The sequence below is a fragment of the Sphaerodactylus townsendi genome, linkage group LG16 (assembly GCF_021028975.2).
Source record: "Sphaerodactylus townsendi isolate TG3544 linkage group LG16, MPM_Stown_v2.3, whole genome shotgun sequence".
Classification (NCBI taxonomy): Eukaryota; Metazoa; Chordata; class Lepidosauria; order Squamata; family Sphaerodactylidae; genus Sphaerodactylus; species Sphaerodactylus townsendi.
In genome coordinates, this window is record NC_059440.1 from 7,515,439 (window position 1) to 7,536,893 (window position 21,455).

The window sequence follows — 21,455 nt, forward strand, 5'->3', positions numbered from 1 at the left end:
TTCACCCCCCCCCCCCCCAACAACAAACATCCTGTGAGGTGGGTGGGGCTGAGAGAGCTCCGAAGAACTGTGACTAGCCCAAGGCCACCCAGCTGGTGTGTGTTGGAGTGCACAAGCTAATCTAGTTCACCAGAAAGGCCTCCACAGCTCAAGTGGCAGAGTGGGGAATCAAACCTGGTTCCTCCAGATTAGAATGCACCTGCTCTTAACCACTACGCCACTGCTGCTGAAGAGGGGAAGGGAAGCTGCTTGCTTTCCAGGGGTTTGCCGTTTCTGCTTTGACATGTCTTTGTTACGAATCAAAAGGTTTTTTTTTGAAGAAGCCATATCTTGACCACACCATGGCGACTTCTCTCAAATCCTAGCTGTTGCCATGTGCTGAAAACACTTGTGATTGATCTGCCATCCAAACCTTGCACATTTCTTTTTACACATCAGTAGTCCTTTAAACTGCCTTGGCCTGAATAGCCTCGGTCTCAGCAGATCTCAGAAGCTAAGCAAGATCACCCCTGGCAAGCATTTGGACGGGAGACCTCCAAGGAAGACCATCGTTAGGATGTGGGGGCAGGCAGCGGCCAACCCCCTCCAAATCTCTCTTGCCTCAAAAACCCCACCCGCGGTCACCACGAGTCAGATGTGATTTGATGCTCCCCCAACCTGGAAACAAGTATATTTACTGACCAGGCTGTTTTTCCTCACTCCTCCCCCCTTTGCGCTTTCTCTTTCGTGGAGGTAACTTTATTCACAAGTAAACACGTACTTTATTAGTCGAAGGCTTCTGGCCTGCCCGCCACCGCGCCGTACCATCGGCCTCCCTGTAGGCTGGCTCCTGCCCTCCCGGGGGGGTCAACAGTGTGTGCCCGGGGACATGGGATACCCCATGTCCCCATTAGTGGTATGCCACTGCCATACATAATACTCTGCATTCTGAAACAGAAGAGCATAGAGTTTACCCATAAGCCTAAAAGTTTCGACTACACTCACTATCCCTGCAATACTCTTGCATATCTTTGCGCTGAAAGATTTCATTATTGTCCTGAAAGACCGCATAATGGCAAATATCCTTTCTGAGCCACATCCACTTCTCTTTGCCGGAAGCATCTGCTCTCTTTTCAGGGCGGCACAGTGGGCTACCGCTTTAGCCAGAAGGGATGGTGTGTAGCTCCGAAGAAAGGCAGGGTTAAAGCTACCCTGCCTGGCAGGCGTCCGGTTCTCAACGGCTATGGCCAAGCTGGCGCCGCGCGGCTTGCAGTTTCCTCCCCTTGGCGCAGCTGCCTTTTGCCTTCGAAAAGCAAGATGCTGGCAGCCATGGCGGCATTCAGACTCTCCAAGCCGGGCACCACGGGAATGAGCAGCCGCCGCCCGCCCCTGCTGCCTGCCAGCTGCCTGGCTTCTACGCTCACGCCGTGGGTCTCACCGCCGATCACCAAAGCCACGGCAACTTCCATCCATGGCTCGTAGTAATGCTGGACTTCCAGTGGGTCGGGCTGTGTCTCCTGCTCCTTGAGGTCCGCGTTAGAACCCGAACGGGCCTGGACCTGGGCCAGCCATGCCTTCGACTCGTAGGGCCAGGCGGTCTTGGTTGGCACTGAGGGCTCCTCCTGGGCACGACGACTGGGCTCCATGGTGCTGTCTGCTATGTGCACACACGTGTCTGGGAGCAGGTAGTTTGGAACCACCTCCCAGTCCAGGTTGGAGATGATGGGGAGGCGGAAGTGAGCCCCCATCCCTGCCCGGAGTACTTTGGGCTCCCACGCATCGACGCAGCCTGGAAAGAGACGGGAAAGGCAACAACGGGGATTAGCAGCTGAAATCAGGAGATCGCAGGTTTCTACTACCGGTTCAGGCATGGACAGCTGGGCCCCCCCACCGCTGTAGAGGAGTTGCTGGCTTCATCATCAAGCACCACAAATTAACAAAGGCCACAACCTCCTAAAAATGGAGCGGGAGCTAGGTTTGGAGGATGCCTGCCAATCTTCCAGGAAGCCAGTTCTGAGCAGAGGCGGAATGGGGTGTGTGCATCGCCTCTCCCCCTCCTGATGCCTCTTCTGATGCCTCTCCCCCTCCTCTTTTCCCTTGAGTTGCAACAACATCCTGTAATCCAGGGGTCCCCTACATGGTGCCCGTGGACGCTACTGCACCTGCCGGCTCCTTTTCTGGCACCCACCCAGTGTTTTTAGAAAGTGGGTAAGGTGTCTGAGGCAGAGGCGGAGCTACAAGGAGGTTGGGGGGTGCGAGTTGGACCATGCTCATGCCTGGGGGGACAGCAAAATTTTAATGTTTGTTTTTTGTATTTTTTAGTGTTTTTCAGTTTTTGGCCTGCAGGGGGTGCAGTTTTTAGGCTAGCAGCACCAACATTTCAGGGAGTTTTTGGGGGACTCTCCTGATGGTACCACCCAAGTTAGGAGAGATTTGGTTCAGGGGATCCAAAGTTATGGACTCCCAAAGGGGGTGCCTCATCCCCCATTGTTTCCAATGGGAGCTAATAGGAGATTGGGGCTACACCTTTGAGGGTCCATAACTTTGGAACCCCCCCTGAACCAAACTTCACCAAACCTGGCTGGTATCATCAGGTAGTATCCTAAAGATACCCTGAAATTTTGATGCTGCTAGCCTAAAAACTGCGCCCCCTGAAGGCCAAAGACTGAAAAAACACTAAAAATACAAAAAACACAAACATGGGGGGGAGCAAAACTCAGATTTTGCACCGGGCTCCCTTTTCCCTAGCTACGCCTCTGGTCCTGAGTTTCCTTTCTAGTCATTTTCGAAGGGAAGGGGAAGGAGTACAGCGACAAAAGAGCTGTACAAAGTGACTGGTCAGCTTCCTGCGTGTGGGATAGCATTTCTGGGCCTGCAGAACGTTCCTGCTGATCTCTACCCCAGAAAGCAACATCCTACATTCCTCCTGACCAAGCATCTCCACAAGACACCTCTAGGCATGAAGGTTCAATACTGAGTGGCTGAATGTTAGGTATGCCTGCAGGTCTTCCCATATGGAAACACAGCTGGATAGCCTTGAAACCTGTTAGCCAAACTCATGCCTGTAGACACAGGCTTGGCAGACCCACTCAGTCTTCTCCGCTCCCAGCAAAACAACCCCTGTCATAAGAACATAAGAACGAGCCTGCTGGATCAGACCAGAGTCCATCTAGCCCCCCAGATGCCTTTGGGAGCTCACGTGCAGGATGTGAAAGCAAGGGCCTGCTGCTGCTGCTGCTCCCGAGCACCTGGCCTGCTAAGGCATTTGCAATCTCAGATCAAGGGGGATCAAGATTGGGAGCCATAGATCGACTTCTCCTCCATCAATCTGTCCAAGCCCCTTTTCAAGGTTAGAGGCCATCACCACCTCCTGTGGCAGCATAGTCCAAACACCGATCACACGTTGCGTGAAGAAATGTTTCCTTTTATTAGTCCTAATTCTTCCCCCCAGCATTTTCAAGGTATGCCCTCTGGTTCTAGTATTGTGAGAAAGAGAGAAACATTTTCTACCCCGTTTCTTTACCTTTGACAAGCAGGACTCTCTCACAGCCCACACCAGCTGCTGACCTCAGAATGGTTCCTAGGTTTCCTGGGTCACGGACATTATCACAGATCAGAGACAGGGGCAGCCGATGCTTCTGTTGAACCTCTGGGTAAGTCATTTTGGCATAATCTGGTCTGGAAAAGATGCCTGAGGAAACAGAGGCAGATGTTATTCTAGCACCGTGATGGTGAACCTTTGGCACTCCAGATGTTATGGACTACAATTCCCATCAGCCCCTTCCAGCATGGCCAGCAGGGGGTGATGGGAATTGTAGTCCACAATATCTGGAGTGCCAAAGGTTCGCCACCACTGTTCTAGCACAATGGTTCCCAACCTTCCTAATGCCGCGATCCTTTAATACAGTTCCTCATGTTGTGGTGACCCCAACCATAAAATTATTTGTGTCTTGGTTCCTAAGACCATCGGAAATATGCGTTTTGGGTGACCCCTGTGAAAGGGTCGTTCGACCCGCAAAGGGGTCATGACCCACAGGTTGAGAACCACTGTTCTAGCAAGAAAGGCTGGAGGTTCAACGAGAGAAAAGCTCAAGGGAGAAGGAGCACCATGCCCGGTGGACTCCCTGGAGAAGGTACCAAACTGGCATCATTTATGAGACCAGCCAGGTTTGGTAAATTTTGGTTCAGAGGGTCCAAAGTTATGGACCCTCAAAAGGGTAGCCCCATCTACTAACAGCTCCCATTGAAAACAATGGGGAATGGGGGTACCTCATTTGGGGGTCCATAACTTTGGACCCCCTGAACCAAACTTTACCAAACTTGGCTGGTATCATCAGGAGTGCCTTCTGAGGGTACTCTGAAATTTTGGTGCCGCTAGCATAAAAACTGCGCCCCCTGCTGGCCGGCAAAGTAAAAACACACAAAAAATTTTAATGACCCGCATATAAGTCGAGGGGAGCTTTTTCAGCATTAAAAATGTGCTGAAAAATTCGACTTATACATGAGTATATACGGTACTTCAGCCTTTCACAGAATTCACCTTTTTCCAGAATCCCTAGGCCCCTGCTATCATGGTATGTCTTAAACTGAGTGAGCAGAAGTTGTGTCAGAACATGTGTAAATGTTTAGATGAGCAAAATCTAAATGACAGCTGGACCCTCCTTCTTAACAGGTGCCGTGTGCAGATTAGGACGGAGTGCACAGCTTGTACCGTGTGCAAACCTGATCAGGCGAGGGCACCTGATTGGTACCACTTTTGTATACAGTTAACACAGACAGCAGTGTGATGCGTGCCTGAAAACACCTGTGGTCTGGCGAAGCACTTTGTCAGTAGATAGCAATAAATAGAACTGCACTTAAAAGCCAACCACACAATTTGTCTGTATTCCCAACCCTCTGCATCACATCCCTGCTTATGATCCTGTTCACGAGCCTCTTGAAAGAATGTTATCTTTGTCTAAGCTGCTGGAGACCAAAGATTTTCAACCAGGTTCCTGCCAGTGATTCAAGCTGGTTTTTTCTGCTTGGAAGGTCACTTACCAATCACCCCCTGGGGGGTGATGACGTCAGACCAGGTCTGGAGGTCTTCGAACTTGACCTTGACGAGGCTGGCACCTTTCAGCTTGCCCACTGGCAGCTCCCGCAGGCGGTCCAGGGCGCTGAAGAAGAGCGTCTGGGGAGAGGCACCAGCGGCCAACGCATCGGTGATAAGGCGTCGGCCTTCCAGCAAGATCTTCCCGTGCTTCTCCCGGAATGCCCTGGACTTGGCGATAGTCACCACTTTGCTGTGGGAAAACGGGTCAGAGTAGCCAAGTGAATTGGGCTAGGTAACTTCACGTTAGTAAAACCTGCATGTCCCAGCTCCGACTATTCATAGCCATAAAAAAGAACCAGAGAATTCAGTCGAGTTCCCCCAATCAGAGCTGATACTTGCTAGTTCTGAGTACAGTGGAACCTCCATTTTCATTGCCTTCGGTTTTCATTGGTTTCGGTTTTCATTGATTTTTTCAGTGAAAAATTTGTCTCTGTTTTCATCGATTTGCCTCGGTTTTCACTGATTTGCAGTAAGGTGCCGGGGTTTGTGGAGAGAAAGCAACCAGACAAAGCTGTTGCAGGCTGTGTCTGCGACTTGTTTAATGACAATGTCTTGCCCCATTTCAGACAAATCTTAAAGAGGCGTCAGAAACAGACCTCTTTGGACAGCTTTCTGGTGCGACATTGGTCCACTGGCTCTCAAGCTGATCCTAGTGTTATTGTTTGTTACTGTTTTCAGCATTAAACACTATGTTTATTCACCTTAAAGTGTGTTTTTGGTATGTTTTTGGGAGTGCCTAGAACGGATTAATTGGATTTACATTGATTCCTATGGAGAAGTTTGCCTCGGTTTTCACCAGTTTCGGTTTTCATCTATTCTTTTTGGACAGATTACCAACGAAAACCGAGATTCCACTGTACTTTCAGTCCACTGAGCCTTTATTCCTGAATGCATTAAAGCCAAAGACCTACAGTGTGTCCCTCTGTCACTACCCCAGACTTGCTCAATGAAGGAATCAATATTTTGAAAGCAGAATTCTTATTTATTGATGACAAGCATAGGAAAGCTGTTGACCTATATATTCTTACAACTGAATATGAGGAGACAGCCAATGCACACATTAGGCAACTCTCCCCTTCCTTCTCTGGAGGTGAGAAGGAACACACACACTTCTGCGGGAAGAGGGAAAACAGTCACATGAACACACACACACACTCCACAGACAGAGATAGCAGGGAGAGAGGGTGCCTCGCAGCTTCCACCCTGCAGCTGCAGAGATAAGAGTACCTAGCACCAGCAAACATTCCCAGGCTTGTAAGTGCAGGAAACTTTTCGTAGACAGAAATATGACAGGACCCAGCTGAATGTCAGGACGGGTCCTGACCGGGTTTCGGAGGAGGGGGACCCACCCTCCATTCAGAGGGCTATCGGCCTTGGGCGAGGCGCCAGCTCATCTACCTCCCCTCCCTTCCTCAGCATTAGACTGATAACCCGGAAGGGCCACGGCCCTCCTAGGTGTGATGGTTCCTGCCTTTTGTGTTAACATTTTGTAACTGAATCACTGTATTGTTTAATTTGTTTTTATGTTGCAGCTGAGGCAAGTTGGCCGGAGGGGGCGGGCCCAGAGTTGTGGGGGTTTAAGATCTTTCTCTTGCCATGTGTTCTCGGAAATCGTCTATCCTTCGATCACCAATAAAGTCTATACATTAAAATCTACAGGTGGCTTTATTCTGGGACTGAGGTCTTACACTGAAGCCATTGGGCGGTCATGATGACACCCTCTCCCTTCCTCTTCTCCACGGTAATGATTTGGACCACTGGTTCCCATCCCGTGAATCAGGACCCAACCGTGGGTCACAGCCTCTGAGAGCATGCTGCGGAGCCTGACACCTCAGAAGGAAGTTCCAGGTGCACAAGTCAGGCCCGGGGGGCGGGGCATGGGCACTCTGTCCACACCTGGAGGGGCGCCTCTTCCTGCAGCTTCACCTGCAAGCCTCTCAAGCATGTCCCCTTTGAAGCAGGCAGGAGCCAGCAGCAGTCGCCCTCTTTGGAAGGGCTTCAGGAGTGGGGTTGCCAACCTCCAGGCAGGACTGAGGGATCTCCTGCCATTGCAACTGACCCCTGGACCACGCAGGCTCGTTCCCAGGAGGCACTGCGGGAAGGGGGACGGGGCGCTCACCTCAGCCTCTTGTCGCCGGGGAAGGCCCGGTCGTAGCGTAGCTCCGCCTCCTTCTGCGGCTCCTCCGCCGGCGTTTCCCGCTCCCGGGTGAGGGGTTTCTTGCTGGGCCCGGCCTGCTGCTGCTGCTGCTGCTGCTGGGCCTTAGGCGCGGCCTCTTGCGCCTGCGCGCGGGGAGGGAGGACGCGGACGGGGGTCCTCCTCAGCGCCCGCACCCCTCGCGCGCGCCCGGCGCCCTCGGACGGCGGTCTCGGCAATAGGAAGGAGAGCCGCATCATGCGCCGCACGAGGGACGCCATCTTGGCCGAGGGTGGCACGGAAGGGGCGGCCGCTTCACCTTCTCCAACCCGACGCTTCCTCCGTCGCTACTAGCAACGGCTCCCTTTTTTCCGGGGCCGCCATCTTGGTTGTGGGCAAGACGAGAGGAACGGCCTCAGCTTGGGCGTACATCGGCCCGTGACGTGCGTTGCTAGGGGCAACCACAATCTTTTCCGTCCGAGGCGCAACCTACGGCTCTCCAGATGTTCGTGGACTACAATTCCCATCAGCCCCTGCCAGCATAGCCAATTGGCCATACTGGCAGGGGCTGGTGGGAATTGTAGTCCATGAACATCCGGAGAGCCGCAGGTTGACCACCCCTGGTCTAGGTCCCAACCCGGCTGAAAGAGCACCCGGCCTTCCACATCGAAGTGCGGAGGGTTTCAACCCGGCGATACAAGGCGCTAGAGCGGCGCCATGCCTTTCAATTATACCGGACTTCCGGGTGAATGTCAGCCTCACTACCCTTCGGACTCTATCCTCACACTGTTGGAGAGTGGCATATAGGATATTTCCGTTTTGCACCGAAAGTGACCTACGACGGCGTGTGTGTCGCGCGCGACTCTAAAGGTTCCTTCGGCCCCCCATTAAAGAATTTGGCCGCAGCGCCGTTAAACCACAACACCATAGACGCGTCCGAGCAGAGCGTCTGCCTGACAACCGACTTTCCGAACACGGCCCCGAGGGTGACGTCATTGTCGCGCGCCGTGGGGGGAGGAGCCACAGAGCAGGTGCTGGGCTACTATCGTGCACCCGAGCTCCGGAAAGCCCATCGACGTCAAATGGGGTCTCGACGAGCGCTGCACTTCGTGTTCAAAGTCGGCGACCGAGCCCAGACGGCCCGATTCTACAGGGAGGTTCTGGGTATGCGCGTAAGTGTGGGGCGAAGTGAGCAGAGCTGGGAAGTGGACTGGTGGAGGAGAAGCCGGACGGGTGCGGGTGCCATTATCCAGCAATGCAGTCTCAGCTGTTCGTTTGCAGAGCGACCTTGTGCAGGATGCTCCCATGAACAGCATCCAGTTCGCGATACTGACTCTCAGCATGGCCGACCTCACCAGGTTGTTGTGAGGATAAAATGGACGAGAGAATGACATAAGCCACTTGGGAGTATGCTCTAGGACAGGGTTGTCAAACTGAGGGGCCTGATCGGCCTGTGAGCTACCTGAAACAAACCCTCTCCCTTGCTCCTGATCTCCTGCAGTGGGCTCACCAGTCCAGGTACCCACCCTGCTCCAAATCTGGCCTGGTGAGCAACCCCCCATGCCAACCTGGTGATTTTGCTGCAAGCTTGCCCACCCCTGGTCTGGATTGGTGAGCCTGCCATGCCCTCATCAGCTGAGGCGGTTACTCTCCCCAGTGTTGACCATCTCCCCCAGTGCAGTTCTGGGCTGGCAAGGTCAGTGTAGGGTGGCTCTCCAGCTCAGGTAGCCACTTCCCCTCCTCTTGCTAGCTGAGTACTGACCACCATCCCTAGTGCTGATCTGAGCCAGCTGAGGCAGCCACCACTCTAGCGTCAGTCACTTCCCTAAGTGCCATACTGGGCTGGTGAGCCCACTGCAGCCTTGACAGACAAAGTAGTCACTGTCCACAGTGCTGATCTGGGCGGGGACTCAAGCCTGCTGGGGGCTCACCTGCAGAGTTGGCCCACCCCAACCAAGTCACATTGATGTCTTATCTGGTCCTTGCAACATATGAGTTTGATACCCCTGCTTTAGGGGGGAAAGTGAGGTATAAATAAATAGATATTAGATTTACAGTGGTAACAGGAAAGGACAAGACTCAACGCAGCTGCTCATATTTGCAGTGCAATTATGTGCCTATTTTCTCATGAGTAAACCCTCAGTGGGGTTTTCTGCTAGGAAAGCGTGAGCATATTTGCAGTCTTAGACGTTGTGGATGGAGAAGGAAGAGCTTGAGTTTGATGGAAGAGTCCCATGGTAACAATAATAGTGTTTATATAACACTTTGAAGCTTTCAGAGTGCTTCATTTGCATTATCATGATCCTTATAGTTATTTGGTAATGTAGGGTTTTGTTGTTATCCACTTATTGCCAACGGAAGCGGAAGCTGAGAGCAGTTTATTCTAGTTCTGATGAGTGAATCTGTGGCAGAGGTAAGACTTAAACTGGGTTTGATGTATAAATTGCCTGTCTGTTGCTGTGCACGGGATATGCAATACTGCTACACTGACATGATTGGCTACCTCTGCTTGCACTCCTAGGTTCTCAGACATGAAGAATTCGAAGAAGGTTGCAAAGCTACCTGTAATGGGTGCGTTGACTTTCTCATTTAAGGGGAGAATATCATGACGCTTGAATTCTGAAGCCACTAATATTCCTTTGTTGACTCATTCGTTTCTTTAATTATGTACAACGCAAGTTGCTTTTCCGGGAATCGGAATGCTCTGAGGCCAGGTGGGACTTGTTAGCGTGTTCACAATATTAAGAAGCTCATACTCTGCACGTTAAGCTAAAAATCACTTGAGCGTCTTCAGCAGCTTGCGGTTGCTGATCTGTTGTGATTTTTATGAAATGTTGATCAGCATTCTGGTGCTTGAAATGCTAGTTTGTCAGGTGCAACATTGCAGCATTAACAAAGGAAGGGAAAGTGAAATTTGAATGAGAAATATAAGAAAGGAAGAGAGCGATTGTGCTTTCAATAAGCAGGCCCAGCTGGAAAGCAGTGTGGGAGACTGGAGGGCACTCCTGTACAGATTTTCTGGAGTCTAGCTCATTGCTTTCCATAGTGACTCTGCATAGGATTTCACTGATGACCTGGCTCACCCATACAAGGAAGTTGGAGACCTGAGTTACTGAAAAGCTGGCATTCAAGACAAAGAAAGGGAAAACTGGCATTCAAGACTTAGGCTCATTCCGCACATGCAGAATAATGCACTTTCAAACTGCTTTCAGTGCTCTTTGAAGCTGTGCAGAGTTGCAAAATCCACTTGCAAACAGTTGTGAAAGTGGTTTGAAAACGCATTATTTTGCGTGTGCGGAAGGGGCCAAAGAAAGGTTCTCCATTCTGCACTGATTCTTTGTCTGCAGGTAGTTTTTTTTAACGTGAGGAAAGGTGCAGAGTGTCACAACCGCAGACCTGATCAATTAAGGTATCAATACTTGGAAAGTAAAATTCTCATTTATTGCTGGCAAGCATAGGAAAGCTATTGACTTATATTGTCAGAACTGAGCACACTAGAACAGGCAAAGCATTATATCCCCTAGGACAGATACATCAGGCCCACAACCCCCCTCCCTCTCCTAAAGCGGGAACATACTGTTTCACACTCACACACACACACACATTCCTCAGATGGTGAGAACTGGGATGAAAACACTGCAGCTTCTAGCACCACCACCCCTCTGCATCTGCACAGATAAGGGCAGACTGGTACAGGGGAACATTCCCAGACCTGCTTAAGCAGTAAGCATTCAGTAGACAGAAATATGGCAGGACCCAGGCTAAGACACATTAGAACAGGCAAAGCATTATATCCCCCAGGACAGATACATGAGGCCCACAACCCCCCTCCCTCTCCTAAAGCGGGAACATACTGTTTCACACACACACACACACACACACACACACTCCTCAGATGGTGAGAACTGGGATGAAAACACTGCAGCTTCTACCACCACCACCCCTCTGCATCTGCACAGATAAGGGCAGACTGGTACAGGGAAACATTCCCAGGCCTGCTTAAGCAGTAAGCATTCAGTAGACAGAAATATGGCAGGACCCAGGCTAAGACACCAGAGGGTCAAGACACATGAAATGGAATCTGCTTCCAGCTGTCTGAAAAATGTAGTGCTTTCCACCACTTCTGGGATCTTACACTTCACCCTCCTACAGGTATCAACCAGGCTGAAGAGAACACTGAGCCAGATGTCCGAGCAGCTGGAAGATGCTAATATTTGACCTGTCAGTTGGCCGATTCTGTTGGCTCAATCAAACGCATTAAAATGTTAATTTTATCAGAGCAGCATAAATACCTATGCTGATTACAAAAGTGTGCTATGTAAATGCATAAAACAATGTAGCTCTTTAGTTGTTATAGCCTTTAATCATGGGAATGCTTTCATTGAAGTGTTCTCCTTTCTGACATTTCTGACCTGGAATGCCAGTAAAAAAAGTAATGCAGAAATAAAGCAACACAGCAGTATTTTTTTAAAACGTCACATCAGAGTTATCAGCAGCTTCCTGCCCACAAAGGATACCAGCATTCTGGGAGGAGGCTTAAGTTGCCATATAACGTGGTGAAGTATTCAACCTGTTGGTTGAATGGGGTGCCTGCCAAATTTAGTTAAACGTTGTGGGGTTGATGTTTTGGGTGTCCAGAGGAAGACTAGGAGATTGACAGTTGGGTTTCTGACATGCGTAAAAATAACACAAATATGTTCTTAGTCCCTATGATGGCAAATGGAGTAAAACCATGGTGGGATACGGTCCAGAAGACCATCACTTTGTGGCCGAGTTGACCTATAATTATGGTGTCGGAAGCTATCGCCTTGGCAATGATTTTCTGGTAGGTGCCACTTTCAGTCCTGTCGCTTTGCAGTCCTGACATTTTCAATTCATGCTTGATGCTAAAAATCATGTGCTCTTGTCTAGCATTCTAGGTTTGTTTTGAATGAATGCATTTCTGGATATTTATTCCCCATGATCGCTTAACCACGAGTGTTGTGGCAACTTACAAATAAAGGATTTCACAGCAGGAGTTACAGTGACAAGTGTTTTAATGGTGGAACACTCTTCCTCCAGCTGTCCGGGCCCTGCGGGACCTTGGTGAGTTCCGTACGGCCTGTAAGACCGAGTTGTTCCACCGGGCTTTTGGAGAGGCCGGCCGCTGATGTGGCACCCCCCCCTTTGGAGGTCCCCCCTTGATGGTCCCCATAACATCTGTGGGACCTACCGCTCCCATCTTGGGAGGGTTTAGCTGTCGGACGCCATATATTATATCATATATTGTTTATTGGGACACTGTATATTTTAATAGCGCTTTTTGCTGTTTTAACCTTAATAGAGCCATACATATGTGTATTTATTTTTGTAAATAAGAGCTCGTGTATCTAATCTGGAGGAGCCAGATTAAGAGCTCGTGTATCTAATCTGGAGGAACCGGGTTTGATTCCCAGCTCTGCCACCTGAACTGTGGAGGCTTATCTGGGGAATTCAGATTAGCCTGTACACTCCCACACATGCCAGCTGGGTGACCTTGGGCTAGCCACAGCTTCTCGGAGCTCTCTCAGCCCCACCTACCTCACAGGGTGTTTGTTGTGAGGGGGGAAGGGCAAGGAGATTGTCAGCCCCTTTGAGTCTCCTGCAGGAGAGAAAGGGGGGAAATAAATCCAAACTCCTCTTCTACTCTTCTTCTAAATTGTTTATGTTTTTGGATTGTGCTCTACTTATATATTTAAAATGTTGTGCACTGCCCAGAGCTCTTCAGGGGAGGGCAGTATATCAAATTAATTTTTTGATGGTGATGATGATGGTGATGATGTTTGAGAATTCAGGGCAGATGGAAAAACTATTTCAAATAGCAGGGAATATCCCAGTTGTGTATAAAGGATTCCATTCTTATTTTTAAGTACACACATGCATGTTATAGGGAACACAACAGATAAATCAAGCAATTGCTTGGGGGTTGGAAATTGTCTTCCAGCATAATGTTGTGGTTAAGAGCAGGTGGACTTTAATCTGGAGAACCGGGTTTGACTCCCCATTCCTCCACATAAGCAGTGGACTCTGATCTGGTGAACTGGATTTGTTTTCCCTTCTCCTGCACATGAAGCCTTCTGGGTGACTTTGGGCCAGTCACAGTTCTCTCAGAACTCTCTCAGCCCCACCTACCTCACAAGGTGTCTGCGGTAGGGAGAAGTGAAATGGGAGTTTTTAAGCCGCGTTGAGACTCCTTACAGGAGAGAAAGGTGGTGTATAAATCCAAACTCTTCTTCTCTTCTGGTGCTGAAATCTTAAAATATTCACTGCCAGTAGAGAGTGTTCCCAAAGCGGGCACCATAGTAAAAAATGGTTATCACTGCCTGCCGTGTGCCTGAAAGAGAAGGGAGGGTGACCTTCAACATAATCTTCACTGTTGGGCGTGTTGGCATGGGAAGAGTTCACTAGAATTCCAGCTTAGTTCTGGAGCACCCCAGACATAAAATAAAGGTAAAGTTTCCTCTTCAGTTGTGTCCGACCCTGGAGTACCACTGCAAGCAGTGATTTTATAGGCAAGCCTCTTTTGTGGGGTAGTTTGCCATTGCTTTCCCCGGCTATTCTTTACCCCCTAGCTATGAGCTAGGTACTCATTTACCGACCAAGAAATGAATGGATGGCTGAGTTGACCATGAGCCAGCTGCCAGGATATCTGACCCACAGGGGGCTCGAACTCCTGACCGTGTGAGTGGCAGTGCAAGCACTTAGTCACTACGCCACGCGGCTCCTTAGACATAAAATACCGGTTCCCAAAGAGAAGAGCACACACAGCCAGACAGCTTCCCACAAACAGGGATTGTCCACCACTATTTCCCTGCAATGAACAGTCTTGGTAGGAGGCATCTTGCCTAGTATATGTCCCAGCATCCCCTGGTACATTCAGGATGCTTCTCAACAGGCAAACTGCTATCACAGGATAAGGAACAATTGCTCCATCCACCACCAATCCCCCCCCCCTTTATTTTGCGTTTTCTGGTTGTGCCAGGGGTTGACTCTTGTGTCCCGACAAGCGGTGAACAACGCCAAGAAACTGGAATGGCCCCTCAAGGAAATCTCAGGAGGTGTTTACCTGGCTGAAGCTCCCGGAGGCTACAAATTCTACCTGGAAGACAGAGAATCATCAAAGCCAGGTAAGGAGCTGGTGTGTTCTCTGGGGGCAGGATCCTATGGCTGCAGTGCCTTGTTTTCTCCGGTTGTAGCAAACGGTAGTTTGAATTGCACCGAGTTAATCTGTGGTCTTGGTGCGAGGGGGTTGCTGTGGATGAGGGCTCTCCAGGTGTCATCTTCCGGTCAGCAGAAGTTTGCCCAACAAAGAGGACGGAGACAGTCAATCTAGGGCGAAGTGGTTACAGTTAAACTTTAACATGATTGGTGAGTTCAACTGTGATTCTAGACCAATGAGAGGCTGTTGCCGGGGCAGGGGGAGAAGTATCCTTGTTGGATAAGAAGCAAAGTATTGTATATGCTAAGTTCAGTGACTGAGTGTAAGTTGAGTTCTGTGTGTAGTCAACGTTGTTTTTGCTGAAGAGTTCTGTATAGTGTATTGTCGAAGGCTTTCACGGCCGGAATCACTTGGGTGCTGTGTGGTTTCCGGGCTGTATGGCCGTGTTCTAGCAGCATTCTCTCCTGATGTTTTGCCTGCATCTGTGGCTGGCATCTTCAGAGGATCTGATCCTCTGAAGATGCCAGCCACAGATGCAGGCGAAACATCAGGAGAGAATGCTGCTAGAACACGGCCATACAGCCCGGAAACCACACAGCACCCAAGTTCTGTATAGCTTTATAGTCTTGTACAGCATAGACTTGTGTAACCTTGCAACTGCTAAAGTAAATCATTCCAATTGGAAAGAACATCTTGCATGGAGAGTATTCTTTTCCAAAAGTGCTAGGAAGCTGCAGAGAGTGCGAGAAGACTACTAGACCTTCTCATCTTACCAGAGTAGCTCCACTTTAAACTCTGCTGATAGTGGTCTCCTTTTTGGCCTCGATACCCTTTTGGAGGTGGGATGCCCTTATGGACTCCCATGTGAGGAAAATGGCCCTTCCTCAGCTCCCGTGTGTTCTTCCAGATCCCGTGCTGAAGGTCACCTTAGCTGTCTCTAATCTCCCAAAATCTGTGGCCTTCTGGTCAAAGTTGCTGGGCATGAAGATCTACCAGGAGGACAAGCCCCAGCAACGAGTTCTGCTGGGCTACGCGGAGGACCAGGTTGGTGCAAACTGGTTGGTGCAAAGTTCACAGAGAGCTGTTGGGCAACATGGAGGACGTCTCCAGTCTTCCTGCGGCTTAGAAGAGGTTGGGGCTAGCAGCCCACTCACATGAACTGCGGCTCTGGGCAGCTTTCGCTGTTCCCCCCCAGTAAGAATCATCTCCACCGTCAGCTGCTCTGTTGTGTGGCAAAGGGTACTTGATGGCAGGGGGGAAAGAGAAGGTGTTGTGAACTAAACTAACACTACCACAGAAGTATAGTCGGGGTTTCCAGTTACATTTATTTATTTTATTAAGTTTAATACCTTACCCTTTCCCAGCCAAAGTCGGGTTCAGGGCGGCTTACGTACATAACTTAACCATATCAGTTCATAGTAACATCAATTTACAATAACAACAATACGCCGGATCGTTGCCTTCTTGCCCCTGGCTGTCTCCTTGGTGGCTGCTTTTACCCTGTTTCCCCGAATATAAGACATCCCCTGAAAATAAGATGTAGTAGAGGTTTTGCTGAAGTGCGAAATATAAGGCATCCCCTGAAAGTAAGACGTAGCAAAGTTTTTGTTTGGAAGCATGCCCGACGAACAGAACACAGAAAAATAAGACATAGCGCATCTTTGGGAGCAAAAATTAATATAAGACACTTATATTCGGGGAAACACGGTAAGACTGACGCTGCTTGTTGCTTGTATGGTTTCCTTGTTGTATTGGTTTTCCTTGTGAAGCTGCCTGGAGCGGGTCTCAAGATAAGCCGTGTTTTACCTTTTTCTCCTGCCAGTGCAAACTGGAGCTGCACGGCATTGGCCAAACCGTGGATCACGGCACAGCCTTTGGACGGATCGCTTTCTCTTGCCCAAAGGAGCAGGTGAGCTGTTGCCTCACGCCCCAGGTACTTAGAAGGTCTCTATTTTTCTTTTCTTTTCTTGCCATCAGGTCCCAGCTGACTGATTGCAATTCTGTAGGGCTTTCAAGGCAAGAGATGTTCAGAAGTGGTTTGCCATGACCTGCCTCTGCATCGCCCTGATATTCCTGGGCAGTCTCCCATTCAAATATGAGCCAGGGCCGTGGCTGAGAGTGTGTGAGCATCCCAAGGTCACCCAGTAAGTTTCTAATCTATGGCATGAATGGGGATTCAGACCTGGGTTTCCCAGATCCTAGTCTGACACCTTGACCTAGGGGTGGCCAACCTATGGTGTTCCAGATGTTCATGGACTACAATTCCCATCAGCCCCTGCCAGCATGGCCATGCTGGCAGGGGCTGATGGGGGTTGTTGTCCATGAACATCTGGAACGCCATAGGTTGGCCACCCCTGCCTTAGTCTCTTGGAGCTCCTTAATCACCTCTGCTGTTTGTTTAATTACCTCTGCTGTTTGGGAGCAGCAGAGGTAATTAAACAAACTGGTTAAGAGCGGGTGCACTCTAATCTGGAGGAACCGGGTTTGATTCCCCGCTCTGCCGCCTGAGCTGTGGAGGCTTATCTGGGGAATTCAGATTGGCCTGTGCACTCCCACACACGCCAGCTGGGTGACCTTGGGCTAGTCACAGCTTCTTGGAGCTCTCTCAGCCCCACCTTCCTCACAGGGTGTTTGTTGTGAGGGGGGAAGGGCAAGGAGATTGTCAGCCCCTTTGAGTCTCCTACAGGGGAGAAAGGGGGGATATAAATCCAAACTCTTCTTCTTTGCGAACTAGGGTAGGGCATCCAAGCAACTTTCCTGTTTTGTTTACCTCCCTGATGAGTAATGGCAGTCTGGGGTGTGTTCTGTGGCCCTACTGGCATCTCCAAGGAAGTCCAGGGGTGGTCATGCCAGGGGGGTATGAAAGGTCAGATGCTGTTATCTTGCCAGCAATCTTCCACTGGCTCCCGACTGGGTGCTTTGCCACTGCTGTGAGGGTTTCCCAGTCTCATGTTTACCCTCCAAGGAGTTTGGCGTTATCCCTGCTGCCGTTTTGTCTTCACAGTGACCCTATGAAGGTCTGCAACCTGTGGCTCTCCAGATGTTCGTGGACTACAATTCCCATCAGCCCCTGCCAATTGGCCCCAATTGGCTGGCAGGGGCTGATGGGAATTGTAGTCCATGAACATCTGGAGAGCTACAGGTTGCAGACCCCTGCTGAGTGCGTGCACCCCAGAGTCCTCCCATGTCTGTTTGAGCCCAGGTTTTTTGCAGTTCCAGACCTGCTCGTTCTGTTTGTCTCCCAGCTTCTAGATATTGAAACCTTGATGAAAAAGGAGAACCAGAAAATCCTGACGCCTTTCGTGAGCCTAGATACCCCAGGAAAGGCGACTGTCCAGGTGGTCATCTTGGCGGACCCTGTGAGTGCCCTCGGAAACAGAGCAGAGCGTCACAATTTCCTCTCGGGTGTCTGGTGTCAGAAGAGCCCTGCTGGATCGGGCCCAGGGGGCGGCCTGCCAAAGTGGGCCAGCCGCATCCCTGGGAAAGCCCACGAGGAAGTTGTCAAGGGAACAGCCCCTCTGGTTGTTTGCCTCCCCAAGCTGACATTTTGGGGAGATTGCGTACATGACAAACCGATCTCTTCTCCCTCTGTTTTTTAAAGCTGTACAGACTTAGAGGGAGGTACCCATTTTCTGTGCTTTTTCTTTCTGTGCTTTTAAAATTATTATTTATTGTAATTTAAGCATGTAGCCATTGACTCCTCCTCCCCATAGCTTGGAGGCATGATGCAGGGGAGACGTTCCCGCCCGCTGCCCTTAAAACAAGGTCAACGTGGACCCTCTTTCAGCCTCTTCCGTTCCACTCCATGAGATTCTCTACCCCAGACACCGCTTCAAACCCATGTCCCTCCCCACTTTCTAATTTCAGATTGTAACTCCCTTGGGGCAGAGGCCTAAGAAGTAGGTTGGCCTTAAAGCACCCCTTGCACCCGTGAGATGGGTTGCTAATATCCCTGTAATGACACTGACCCTAATGGATGGTTGCTGCCATTTGAGCAGCGTTCGTCTGGAATGCCATTTGCGATGGGCAGGAGCACCCACTGGCTTGCAAGTAACTCCTTTTCTCTCTGTCCGCTGAAATGGATTTTAGGATGGCCACGAAATCTGCTTCGTTGGGGACGAAGGCTTCCGGGAGCTTTCCAAGGTGGATCCAAACGGTGAAAAGCTCTTAGATGAGGTGAGTGGGTCTTTCTACCAACAATGTTGGGGGGTTGTCTTACATTTAGACTGAGTTCCTTTTGAGTAAATGCAATATCCAAGCTTTTGGGAGTGGGGGTATGAATTGCATTAGAAAGACAAAAAAGCTCTTCAGTCATCAACCAGTTTGATGCTTCCGTTAATACCAAAAACAGGTTTCTATCAATGTGTTCTGATTCACTCTGGACCCTTCTTCTCTGTGGTCTTTGCTCTGGAATGCCAATTTGGCCAGCCTGCAGCCACAGAATGGCTTAAAACGATGACATTAAAGCAAAATAACAGCTAGTATTGTTGCTTTGTTTAGTCTGCCTGCAGTTCTGACAAAGGGCTCATGGGAGGAACAATGGCATTCCTAGTTACAGGGAGGAACAATGGCATTCCTAGTTACAGGGAGGAACAATGGCATTCCTAGTTACAGGGAGGAATAATGGCATTCCTATCAGCAGAGTTTAAAGCGGAGCTACTCTGGTAAGATGAGAAGGTTTATAGTCTTCTTGCACTCACTTCAACCTTCTAGCACTCTTGGAAAAGAATACTCTCCACACAAGATATTCTTTCCATAGGAAGGTTTTACTTTTGCAGTTGCAAGGTTACACGAGTCTTTGCTATACAAGACTATATAACTATACAGAGCTCTTCAGCACATACACAGAACTAGTCTCTCAACTCAGACTCAGTCTGAACTTAGCATATACAATACGTCCAACAGGATACTTTTCCCTGCCCCGGCATCAGCCTCTCATTGGTCTAGAGTCACAGTTGAACTCACCAATCATGTTAAAGGTTAACTGCCACTTCACCCTAGACTGACTGTCTCCGGCCTCTGTGTTGGGCAAACTTCTGCTAACTTGAAGATGAACCTTTATTCTCTTTTTTATATATATCATGACAATTCCTAGACACAGGGAGGATCCGATGAAATTTGACCATACTCACATATTAGGTAGACAACTGGCAATAGTAGGCCGGGCAATTAAGTAGTGTGCGCAGCCCTTCATTAGAGGGTCACCCTTGTTTGTGTATGAAAAATGGAGCGCACTGAGCTAATTGGAGAAACAAGAGGGGCACGGGTCTTGCTTTGCGACTCTAGGCAGCTGTCCTGTTTTCACACACACCTTTCCCTCAAGGGCTTCGGGATATCCTACGTGGTTCTCCCATTCTCCGTTTCAGCCTCACAGTCACCCTGTGAAGCAGATCAGCCCAACTGGCTATTTGGTCGCTCGATTCCCAGCCTTTTTCTTCTTTGGGGAGCTGCTTCCTCACCCTTTGCTGCGCCGTCACGTGACCCCTGCCTTTTGTTCCTTCCTCTCTCACATAGGCGATGGCGGCCGACAGGAGCAACGAATGGTTTGCCAAGCACAACATCACAAAGGCTTCCGCGTAGGCTGAGCGACCAAGACAGCCGGCAGTTTGGTGCGGGAGGGCTGGGGAAGGGAACCCCTTGTATCTTCTGACCAAGTGGTGCTGGGTGTCAGCCTTATCCCGTGCTTTCAAAAAAATCATTATGCAAAACCCAGCGGGGTCTCCGCCTTTTTAAATTGAGGCTCCTTCGCAGGGAGGGTGGCAAGGAGAGCCCGTGCAGCTTTGGAAATCGATGCAGACTAAATTTTCCAGTGCCAAAAAGGGAACTTAGTCTAGATCAGTGGTGGCGAACCTTTGGCACTCCAGATGTTATGGACTACAATTCCCATCAGCCCCTGCCAGCATGACCAATTGGGAGTTGTAGTCTGATGGGAGTTGTAGTCCATAACATCTGGAGTGCCAAAGGTTCGCCAATTGGCCATGCTGGTAGGGGCTGATGGGAGTTGTAGTCCATAACATCTGGAGTGCCAAAGGTTCACCACCACGGGTCTAGATCCAACCTTTGGTGCCCAGAATTGGTTCAACCTTGTATAAGGTGGGCCTTCTCAAGCTAAAGGCAGGCCACCAACCACAAACATGGGCCTTCTGACTGTGTCGCACCTTCTCCAGTTCTTTGGTTTGTTGGCCCCTGCTGGGGAGCACACAGCAGCCACGGCAGACAGATTCCGTTTGACTTTGGGTAGCAGGGGAAAAGTTGTATAAGGAAATCCAGCTTTGGGGTCTGTACTTTCTAGCGCAACAACATGCTGAGTTGCCCACCCCCAGTCGTTGGTAAGGGGGTGGGCGAGAGTTGGTTCCCTTTTTCCTAGCTTGCTTGCTTTAGCTAAGAGTTTCATCCTAGTTTTCTCTGAATTGGCGCCAATGCATTCCATTCCTGGTTTGTCGGACGTTGACTGTTTGATACGGGATCTCTTGTGGGTGTGTCTGAATGACAGCTGTTCCCGACCTCTTGTTTGGTCGGTGCGGGGGAGACGGGTGGCTCATAACCTAGCCGTTGGTGATCAGTAGCTGTTCCCTTAAATACATGTAAATATGTCTCAATTAAAAGAGGAATACGGCAGTCTCCAGTGTTCCAGTGTGTTGTCATGGTGACCAGATGGCTGTAATATGGCAGCAGAGATGATCCAGAGTAGCCTTTCAGTCAGCCTTGCAAAACCAAGGGAGCCTGAGGCCCATCTTTTGAGTCATCAGGAGAAGAGGAGCATCTTCTTCAGTGGGTTGTCGAAGGCTTTCACAGCAGGAATCACTAGGCTGTTGTGGGTTTTCCGGGTTGTCTGGCCGTGTTCCAGTAGCCTTTTCTCGTGATGTTTCGTCTGCATCTGTGGCTGGCATCATGAAGATGTGGCTGGCATCATTTTACCAGAGCAGCCGGGAGAGTCTTCAGATAGTTCCCGAATTAGTTTTCCATTCAGTGCCTCCAGACACCTGGCTGGTTGCCAGCCCTCCTTGCCGGCCAGGAGGGATAATCCACAGTTGTTCTCCGGAAAGGGGAAGAGAGGCAGAAAGAAAACG

The 21,455-nt window shown here is 50.0% G+C and overlaps 2 protein-coding genes across 2 annotated transcripts; one reads left to right on the forward strand and one right to left on the reverse strand.

Moving 5' to 3' along the window:
- Positions 1 to 686: 686 nt before the first annotated feature.
- On the reverse strand, positions 687 to 7,656 carry MRM3 (mitochondrial rRNA methyltransferase 3). Its single transcript, XM_048518514.1, has 4 exons — positions 7,194 to 7,656; positions 5,020 to 5,264; positions 3,503 to 3,670; positions 687 to 1,768 (listed from the first exon to the last, which is right to left on the reverse strand). Exons 1-4 carry the CDS (start codon positions 7,487 to 7,489, stop codon positions 1,221 to 1,223), a joined length of 1,257 nt encoding a protein of 418 aa, XP_048374471.1. The 5' UTR covers positions 7,490 to 7,656; the 3' UTR covers positions 687 to 1,220.
- Positions 7,657 to 7,861: 205 nt separating this feature from the next.
- Positions 7,862 to 20,072, forward strand: GLOD4 (glyoxalase domain containing 4). The gene is made up of 9 exons (XM_048518515.1): positions 7,862 to 8,380; positions 9,730 to 9,779; positions 11,913 to 12,033; positions 14,209 to 14,353; positions 15,293 to 15,429; positions 16,208 to 16,294; positions 17,631 to 17,744; positions 18,475 to 18,561; positions 19,900 to 20,072. The coding sequence occupies exons 1-9, from the start codon at positions 7,958 to 7,960 to the stop codon at positions 19,963 to 19,965; spliced, it is 1,230 nt and encodes a 409-aa protein (XP_048374472.1). The 5' UTR covers positions 7,862 to 7,957; the 3' UTR covers positions 19,966 to 20,072.
- The last annotated feature ends 1,383 nt before the right edge of the window (positions 20,073 to 21,455 follow it).